Source organism: Eubalaena glacialis, chromosome 8, assembly GCF_028564815.1.
Source record: "Eubalaena glacialis isolate mEubGla1 chromosome 8, mEubGla1.1.hap2.+ XY, whole genome shotgun sequence".
NCBI lineage: Eukaryota > Metazoa > Chordata > Mammalia > Artiodactyla > Balaenidae > Eubalaena > Eubalaena glacialis.
In genome coordinates, this window is record NC_083723.1 from 127068834 (window position 1) to 127078718 (window position 9885).

Below are 9885 nucleotides of genomic sequence, written 5' to 3' on the forward strand. Positions count from 1 at the left end.
TCAAAAAATTCAAAAATATATATATATAAACTAAACACAACAACAGAATTTCTCGGGGTCTTTGATTCCTTATAGTCTACTTTGGACTGTCCTACTTTTTTATTATTATTAATTATTATTATAATTAAAGTCTCATTTCGTGCGCTTTTTCCGTGTGTCATTTGCGGTATCTCGCCCCTCCCCCCGCCCCGCCCCCTCCCGGTGCCCTCCCCGGCCCCCTGGCCTTCAGCTGGACTTGACCGCCATGCCGAGCGGGTGCAAGGCCTCGCTGTCCAACAGCCAGGTGCCTATTTGGTAGAGCAGCTGCGAGTACCAGTGGATGCCCGAGGCGCCTGGCGCGTCGGGCGCACCTGGCGCAGCCGGCGCACCTGGCGCGGGCGGGGGCACGCGGCCGCCGCCCCCGCCCCCGCCGCGGTCCGTGCGCGAGGGCGCCAGCGCGGCCAGGAGCGCGTGCGCCAGGCGGTAGGGCGCGAAGGCCCGGTGCGCCCAGCTGTGCTCCTCTATGACCGCGTAGCACGACGCCAGCACCCGGTTGATGAGGATGGTGCCGTGCGCCGTCAGCGGCGCGTACGCGCCCGTGCTCTCCTCGCGCAGCGTCACGCTGTGCACGGCGGCCGGCAGGAGCCGCCGATCCCCGCCGCGCTCGGCCACCACGTACACGTGCTGGCCGGGGCGCACGCTGCTGGCGAAGAGCGCCCGGCGCTCCGGCGCGCCCCCAGGCGGCCGCCCGGCGCCCGACAGCGCCTCGGGCTCCCGGACGGCCGAGCCGTTGTGCGGCGCGACAAAGAGCAGGTGCGCGGCGGTGAGCAGCAGGCGCTCGCGAGGCTCCCGGGTCTCGATCGCGTAGAAGACCTTCTTGGCGCCGTGGTCGCGGTCCAGGAAGGCGAGGAAGTCGCTGTAGAGCAGCCGGCCCTCGTCGTCGGCCGCCAGCACGCGGTCCCCGGGGCGCAGGTCCTTCACCAGCTTGGTGCCGCCCTGCTCCAGGTGCACCGTGGCCGAGCCCGGGAAGCAGCCGCCCGATTTGGCCGCCACCGAGTTCTCTGCGGGGGAAGAGAAGGGAGAGGAGAGGAGACAGGGCGGTGAGTCCCGAGAGGAAGACGCGACTGGAAAGGGGGGCGCACGCTTGGTGTCCCGCGCGCCCAGACCGAGGAAGCGCGTGGCTCCGGGGAGAGATGCCAGGCTGGTCCCGCGCGGACCTCCCTCCCCCCATCCCCACCGCCTCGGTGACCGAATTCAGATGCAGACGCATTCCTTAACGACTCTCTTAGGATTGGACTGGCGGTGACAAAGGTCGATTGGCGTCTCCGGCGGGAGGCCGGTTACACTCCTTCCCTTTCGCCGCCCCCCTCCCCCGCCCCCCTCCCCCGCCGGCTCAGCACACACCCAACCTCGCCACGAATTCAGAGGGTATTTGCTCTCCACTTGGATTCCTCAGGAAGCCTCCTTGAGCTCACCCGGGCGCCGGGGCGCACCCTCCTTTGCTCCCGCCTCCGGCGCGGGGCGCGGCGTCCCCTCGTGCGCTCCGTACCCGGGCTGCGCGGCGGGGACCCTCGGCCGCTCCCCGACACCCCCCCCCCCGCCCTCAGCGCCCAGCGGGGGTCTTGGTGTCGGCCGGTTGGTGTTGGCCGGTTGGGGGCGAGGGCGGGGCTGAAAAATAGCTGTAGTAGTTGTAGCAACTGGACAAACATTCCAGAGAATTGGCCGAGGTGTGAAAATCCGGGGCTTGTGTGGATCTTCTAATTAAAATCCAATAAAGGGCTCGCCATTGTCATTGTAATTTCTGCAACAAATGGGAGGCGCTCTTGGAAGAGGGGCTCCTTCCATCCCCCCCACGCCTTCTCGGCTCCCTCTCTCTCCAGCTCTGGGCCGCCCCCTCCCTATTTGCTCAGGTGCAACCTCCCCCCCCCCGCCGCACCCCCGGCGATTCACACGCGGGCTCTCCAGAAGCCCGGGCCTCACAAGCACTATTTGCACAGCCAGGCCTCTCTTCCAAGCACTCGAGATGTGTATTTGAATTTTAAATGGCGGGGCCTGCTCCGAGCTCTGGAAGCGCCGGGTTCTCAAGGCCCCTTGACTACCCGCTTTCTCCGGCCTCTGTCGCTCTCTGAGGCTCACTGTCCCGAGGACAATAATCGGAGTCGGGCGGCGCGCAGGGGGCCGTGGAGGAGGGGCGGGGACGTCCCCGTCTTCTTTGCATTCCAATCTCCGGGATCCTGCTTTTTGCAAATAGAGATCGCGAGAAAGAATCTTCCTGCTGGAATTACTGAGGGCTTTTAATCTTCTCATCGTTTTCTCCGGCATGAAGTGCGGGGCCGGCCTTTGGAGGCCCGACATAGCCGCCCGGAATGCGCCCGGGACGCAGGCGAGCCCGAGGCGTCGAGTCGCACGACCCTGCTTGACACGCACCGCCCCGCGCCCGGTCCGTGTGCGCGGAATGCCAATGAGCGGCTCTGCGCGCCCGGCCCGGCTCCCCCGGCGGGGTCCCGGGCCGCACGACCGCTGCTCATTTGCGAGGAGACCTCGAGGGACCCCCGCCAGGGGGACCCCGCGGACAGGGGTGGCCCGGAGGGGGCCGCGCCGCCATTTAGGAGCCCCGCGAAATCGGGGCGCGCCTCCCCGCCCTGCTGGCGTCTGAGACCCTTTCCCGGGCTCTAAGCGCAGACCGTCTCCCCAGCCTTACGCACCTTTTCTTTCTGTTGTTACAGGAGGCCACTACTTTCCTTACCTCCAAAGTGTGCCTCGACACTTTGAAAGTGTTTTTCTACTGACATACGCTATTAAAATACAGTTTAGGAGACAAACAGGCGGAACTGGGGGTGGGGGGAGACGCAGTTCCTCCCAAATTCACTGTGAACTGCCTTGCTAAATGCGCCGGCTTCTGCCGAGAGCTGGAGAGACCTGCTTCAGTGGAGCTGGGGCCTGTGCGCGCGCGTGCGCGCCTTCCTTCCGGAGCTGTTCCTCGCCAGCAACAGCGTGTGGCGTTGCAGGCCCAGGGAAGTCAGCCTCACGCAGCAGGGCGGGGGCTCCAGCTGCAGGCTTGGCTTTCCTGGCCCTGCCTGTGGCTCAGGGCAGCCCAGCTGGTTCCTAATAAGGACGGATGCTTCTGGGCTTGCGGCCTCCAGATGTTGGAAGTGGTAACTACCGGCTTTATTACCTCCCATCAGGCCTCTTCCCAAAGGCCGAGTGAGTTAAGTTAGTTCAGAATCCACAGGCGCTCAGGGGGGAAGGGAGTGGACCGGGGCTTCCACCCCAGGCAGAACCTCCTGTGCCGGGTGCGGGCCGGTGGCGAGTGGGGAGTCGTTCATTCTTAAGCTCTGTTGAGACAGAGGCTCTGGGCCAGAGCTGGCCGACTGGCAGGGCTGCAGTCTCTCACCAGGACAGTCCCCCCGCCCCACCATCTTTCCTCCCTGTCTCTGCCACCTGCAGCGGGGACTCCGGAAACAGGGGTGGGGGAAGGCTCGAGAAGCCAGATGCCCTCTGCATCTGGGCTCAGAGAACGTGGGCCTCTGTGGCCTCAAAGGTAGGGACAGCTCCCGGCTGGGGACTGGGACAGGCCTCACGGAGTCCATTCCCGCCACAGCAACACCAGTCATCACCCAATCCCCTCCCCGCCTGCCCCCCTCCTCCCCACTTTCCTCTTGCCCGTGAGCCAGGCTTTGGGGCGCAGATCTGGAGCTGCTGGGGGGTGCTGTCGGCATGGGTGGGCCCACGGGCCCGCCCCCTCACCTGCTTTCACCGAGCAGTGGATGTGCGCTTTGGACTCGTAGTAGACCCAGTCGAAGCCGGCCTCCACGGCCAGGCGTGCCAGCATGCCGTACTTGCTGCGGTCGCGGTCCGAGGTGGTGATGTCCACGGCGCGGCCCTCGTAGTGCAGCGACTCCTCCGAGTGGTGGCCGTCTTCGTCCCAGCCCTCTGTCACCCGCAGCTTCACTCCTGGCCACTGGTTCATCACGGAGATGGCTAAGGCGTTCAACTTGTCCTTGCACCGCTGTGGAGAGAAGGGGGCACCCAGCACCCGTGAGCGTCCGGGCCTGCCCCAACCCTACCCCTGGGCTGCTCTGCCCAGCCCCCCAGGATGCGGGCTGTGCGCAGAAGTAGGGAGACAAGGCCAGGCCTGGAACGGGCCGGCCTGCTCCGGAGAGGGGGAGCTCGGCTAGGGAGGAGGGGGTGGCATCAGTAGGCAGAGCACATCCTCTCGGAGGAGACGTGAGCGCCTTTCTCCACACCTGAAATAGCAGGGCCCCTGTCAGGGCCTGAGAAGCAGATGAAACGTCTGTCTTCGAAATAAGTAAACTGCGTGTTTTTGGACAGTGGCTGCAGAAGCCGCCAGGAGCACCCTAGGCTACGGCCCGCGTCCTCCTCCACGATGCCCTCCACACCCCTGCCCTGTTCTGTGGCCCCATCGCTCCGCACCTGTGCAAGGCTCCACCCAACTCCCTGGACAAACTCCCTCTCGGGAGGCGGGAGAGAGGCCCCGGGTGCAACTTAGCCGTAGAAAGAAAAATACACGGTATACTTCTTACAGAGTTAAAAGCCTCGCCTTATCTCTGCCCTGTGCCTATCTGAGGTGAGAATTAAGCCAAAGGTAGAGAGGGTGGTGGGACCCTGATAGCAGCCGAAGGGGTGGGGGAACCAGAAGTGAAAGGCAACCAGGTGAGTTATAATTTTCAATAAGACCAGGGCCGGATGACAAACATTCTTTATCTGGACAGCCACATTCCTTTTCCCCGTGGAACTCTTTTCTCCCGGCTTTTCTGTGGTCTGATTGTGTCTCTTGTTTTCCTTAACCTGTTCCCTCCCCCCCTCTTGTTTTCTTGGCCGGCGCAGAATGGTGTCCTGCAAGTTTGAAGAGCCAACTTAAGAGGTGGGGGGAGGGGAGGGGGGAGGAGAGGGGAAGGGGGAGGGGAGGGGAGGGGGGAGGGGAGGGGAAGGGGGAGGGGAGGGAGCCAGAGAGGCCTGGGGCCTCTGAGCTCTTGCCTTAGGGAGGCTTCTTCTGGCAACCGCCCTTGGGGTTCCCCCCCACCCCGCCTCCCACAAGGAAGCTGCCAGTAGGAGTAAAGAAGCAGTGAATAGGCAGGACTCAAGCCAGGGTAAAGCTGTGGGAGTTCCCGTATAATTCTCGGGTCCCATTCAGACAAGGATGCAAGAAAGAGTTGAATCACGTGCATGTTTGTGTGGGCCGTAACTCACTGGACGTTTATACTGCGGCTGGTGCGGGGTTGAAAAAAAGGGGAGGTGGTGACAAAATCATGATGGGGGCATCCCCCAGAGAGGCAGACTCGGGGGGGACAGGGGAGAATTCCAAGTTGACTGCTGCAGAGGGTAGGGCTGATATCCGGGCGGGGACCCCGGTTACCGAGATGACCAGCCGGCCCCAGCAAGGACCCTGTTATAGGCTGGGGGAACTCTTTCTTACAGAGCGCAGGGGAGGCGGAGGGCTCCTGCAAGGGCCGCTGCCGCGTTTTAAGGGGATGCGGCCGATTGCGCGACAGGAAAAGTCCTGTGTAGTTGGCAGCAGTAAAAACCAGTATATGGTTGTAGAGTTAGACATACAGCAAGTGTGTGTGTGTGTGTGTGTGTGTGTGTGTGTGTGTGTGTGTGTGTGTGGCGCGCGCGCGCGCGCGCGTGGTGGAGGGAGGGCAGAAGGCTAGGGGGCGGTCCTGGTAACAGGTCAGCGCTTGCAGGTTTCTGGGCCCGCCAACAGTTTTCTTAAAAAAAAAAAAAGTCAGAAGGACAGAGTTTGAGTGAGGTCATCTTGAGGATTGAATGCGTTTTACATGAAAATCAATCAGTAAACCAGGGTCAGTTTAGAGCCGGGATGTGGAACCGGCTGCGCAGGCGCACACCACCGACGCGCACACGCAGACAGTCGCTTCCCGAGCCCCCATCGCACCCCAGCTCCCTGCTTTCGGGGTGCAGATGAAGCTTTCAATGGCTTCCCCCGGGGCCGCTGGCGAGGGGGAGGGCAGGAAGGGGAGCACGCGTACCATCCCCCAGCATTCTGAGCTGCGCCACTCGGGCAATGGAGACCCCAGGCGAGGAGCCCAGGGCCGAGGCAGGCCCGGGCTCCGCCAGGCGCAACGCGGCCTCGGCCCGCGGCTGCAAGAGTCTCTGCGCCCCGGCCGGGCGGGATCGTCGCGGGCAGAGCCGGGAAGCCCGAGCCGGTTATCAATTCACTGGGTCGTGTGCCGCGAATCAACCCCGCCTCTGTGCAGCCACCGTGAAGCCCACAGGGGCCGACGGGCCCGGCTTTGTGTCGGCGGAGGCCAAGTTGTTCCCCACGCCTGAGCTCCCGCCACCTCCCCAGTCTGCGCAGCCGCTCCGCGCCCGGGAGCCGAGCAGGGACTGTCACCGCCGACGCCCACGGGCTTCCCCAGCGCGGGGGAGGGGGTGTCCCGACTTCAGAAGGGTCCCCTCGGGTCCCCGCACACACCTCTCGCCGCTCCTCCTCCCCCTCTCCGGAAAACCAGGCCCCTGCCTTCAAACCCACACCTGAGCGCCGCTCCCCGGGGCCGCCACGCACCCGGAAATCTGCCCAACGTGGCGCCTCGGGCCGGTCCCTGGCGCAGCCCGCAGGCCGGCCCCTCGCGGCCTCCTGCCCCCTCGGAGCCCCTCGGCACCGCGGCCTGCGGGGAGAGCGTGTCTGTCTGCGCTTCCCCCTCTCGGAGTTAATATTAACCAGGAGCTCCTGCGTTCCTGAACTGCTCTGAAAGTTCCACTGGGGACGATCTTGCCATGGTTGAGGGACTTGGGCGGCAGTCACATTAGGGAGACAGAGACACGCAGAGACGGGGGAGGAGGGACACGCACCCGAGAGCAGAGTCTAGGTGGTTATCTTAAGTGGGGGGCCGGCGGGGGAGCAGGTGCCCCAGGAGCCCGGGAGGCGTTGCCGCTTCCCCTTCCCCCGGCCCTGCCCTCACCTCCCAGGTCCCCCGCCTTCCCCACTTTAACTCTTAGGACCGGGGACGCAGGAAGGACGGGGAAGGGGTAAAGCAGGGGGCGCCTTTCAGGCCATCCCCCCTCCCCAGCCTCCAGGTTTTTAGGGCACGTTTTGGGGTCCGTGGCACACGCCTGGCCTGGCTCTCCCCACCCCACCCGGACGTCGGCTGCCCCTCCCCCCTCCTTTTGTGCGAACGGGAACGGGAATAGCCACTGCCCAGGGAAAAAAAGTATTTGTTTTCGTTTCGTTCGTGTGAGGGAAGTTGACAGAAGGTCAGAAGTTCAAATGCTGCCAGCGCACGCTGCGGCCAGAGCGGCCGGGCGCCGGGCCGCGCGGCTGTAGGTCCCGGCGGGGCGGCCGGGGGCGGCGGGGCGAGGGACCCGGCGGGGGTCTCGGGCCGGGCGCCCAGGCCCGCGAGGCGCCTCCGCCCTGGAACCGGCTTCTCCCTCCCGCCCGGGCCCGCCGGGCCCGCCCGCGCCGCCTCGCCAGCCGGGCCGTCGGAGCGCCGCCGGGAGCCCTGGCCGAGCCCGCGCTCGGGCGCGTGGAGGGGCCGGCGGGCGGCCGCAGCCCAGCCCCGCGCGCACTGAAACCCGAGCCGCGGGATCGATAACCCGGGAGTAAGTGGAGCCGAGAGGCGTCTGCCCGGGTGCGCGGCTCCGCGCGCTCGCACTTGTAGGCGGGGCGGCGAGGCCCGGGGACCCGGGCAGGGCGCGGGCCGGGACCCGCTCCCTCCCGCGTCGGCCCGGCGCGGACCGCGGCGGCCGCTGAGCTCTCCGGATCGGGGACCTCCGGCGTCCCCGCCCCCGCCGCTTCCTCTGGCCTCGCGCCCCTCTCCCCGGTGCCGAGGGATCCGGGGAAGGCCCCTGCCCTGCCGCCGGGACCAAGGGTGACCAGGGGGTCGGAGCCCCAGACGAGCCGAAGCGCCCGCAGCCGGCCGCACGCGCAGGGCACCCCGCGGCCTGCGCAGAGTTAATTGCGGCTCGCGCTGCTCTCGGGCACAGGCGCGCGCGTCCACACTCGCGGTCCAGATTTAAGGTGGTCGGGAGCAGATGCGAGCGAGCCGGGGATGAGGACCCTCTCCTCCCCTCCCTCTCCGCCTCCGTCCGTCAGCTGGAGCCCGCTACCCCGCCTGCCCCTGGCCTTCCTCGGCTCCGCAGCAAGGCCGGGCATCGGGCTGGGGAGCTGAGCGACCGGGAGGTGTCTCCTCGGTCCCTCCCACCCCCAGCCTCCCCTGCACTTGCGCCCCGCCAGCGCCGCTCCGTCAGCTGCGGTGCGCTCCTGGCCCTAAAGGTAGGACTTGAATATTTTAATAGGGCAATAAAAAAGATGTTGACCTATATTTGCCAGGAAATCCATTTCTAGCTTCAGTTATACGTGCCTGGAGTTGCAGAAAGTCTGCCATTGACGGGCAGATTGGCAGCCAGAAGTCTCAAACGGAGGCGGAGAGGGAGAGAGGAATGCGTGTTTTGCTTTGGTTCTTCTTTCCAGCCCCCCCTCCCGCTAATATCTAGTCGCTCCTAATTTCCTATGCAAGCAGGTTGAAAACTAGCGTGATGCAATGCCAGTAAGTTCTAAGTCCCTCCCCTCAAGTACCGCGGGCTCGGGAGAATAAGAGGGCATCCTTAAAGAAATATCGATACATTCACACTCTGACGGGCACAAGCGCCAGCGATGGAATCGCAGTGGAGCTATGTGATACGGTCAGGGACCAGCCCAGCCGCCTCTGGAGCCCCGACCTTTTGTCAGCCCGGCCTCCTGGCTTTTCCAGTTGAGGGTCTTTGATGGGGGGCAGCGGGGGGAGGGTAGTAGTGGTGGGAAAGAAAAACACAGAGGAGGAGGGAAACGTGTAAGCGCTGAGGCTACACTTGTACAGTGATCTGAACGCCACTTTATGTTTATGGGGGGGATGCTTGCCCCCTCCCTCCATTCCCACTCCCAACTTGGAAAGGACAGATGCCCCCAAAGTGAAGGTCTCCCCAAGTTACAAGCCAGAGCTGAGGCAGGATGGGAAGGCCATCCCAGCAGGACAAATCAAATCAGGGCCATCCAAGGACCACATCTCCTAGCGTCCTTATCCCCACCCCCCAGCCTAAACTTCTCCAGCTGGACCCTTCACCTCCATTCCCCTCCAGGAAGAGGAAGGGATGGTAGGCCGGCAGGTGGGTGGGGAAGGAGAGGGCAAAATCGGCTCTCTACCTGCCTGAAGAGCAAACAGACTGAACGGCAGGGTTACACATAACCCCTTGAAAGCGACACATTCCCCGCCCCGTGCTGGGTTTCTACCTGAGTCATCAGCCGGTCCGCTCCAGTGTTTTCTTCATCCTTAAATATGATGTCAGGGTTGTAATTGGGGGTGAGTTCCTTAAATCGCTCCGAGTTTCTCGTGATCTTCCCTTCATATCTTCCACTGGCCCCTAGGGTCTTCTCAGCCACGTTGGGGATGAACTGCTTGTAGGCTAAAGGGGTCAGTTTTTTTGGGTTCCGCCTCTTCCCAAATCCCCGGCCGGGTCCGCACGCCAGCCCCGAGCACATCAGCAGTGAGGAGACCAACACCACCAGCAGACATCTCGCCAGCAGTAGCATCTCGTCCATGGAGCCCAGGGACCTCAAGGCTGGCCCGAGCAGGTCTGAGTGCGCGAGGGTGCGGGTGTGCGAGTGTGTGTGCCCGTGCGCTCTCCCTCCCTCGCTCGCTCCGGCTGGCTGCTGGCGCCCTCGCTCTCTGCCTCGCTCTTTCTCTTCCTATATAACCTTGCCCGCCGCCGCTGCGGGGGACTCGCCACCGATCCCCACCCAGACGGGGGCTGGAACGGCAGGCTGCTGGCCGCTGATAACGGAACACATCGGAGTTTGGGCTCAAGACAGCAATCAAAAGACAAAAAGAGTCTGATTTTAAATGGTAGCAAGCCTGAGAGCTTGTGCGAGAGGCTGTCTTCAGTACTATATTA

At 64.0% G+C, this 9885-nt stretch overlaps 1 protein-coding gene across 1 annotated transcript; it reads right to left on the minus strand.

The window, feature by feature from the left end:
- Positions 1 to 225: 225 nt before the first annotated feature.
- Positions 226 to 9532, minus strand: SHH (sonic hedgehog signaling molecule). The gene is made up of 3 exons (XM_061198216.1): positions 9224 to 9532; positions 3727 to 3988; positions 226 to 1040 (listed from the first exon to the last, which is right to left on the minus strand). The coding sequence occupies exons 1-3, from the start codon at positions 9530 to 9532 to the stop codon at positions 226 to 228; spliced, it is 1386 nt and encodes a 461-aa protein (XP_061054199.1).
- Between the last annotated feature and the right edge of the window lie 353 nt (positions 9533 to 9885).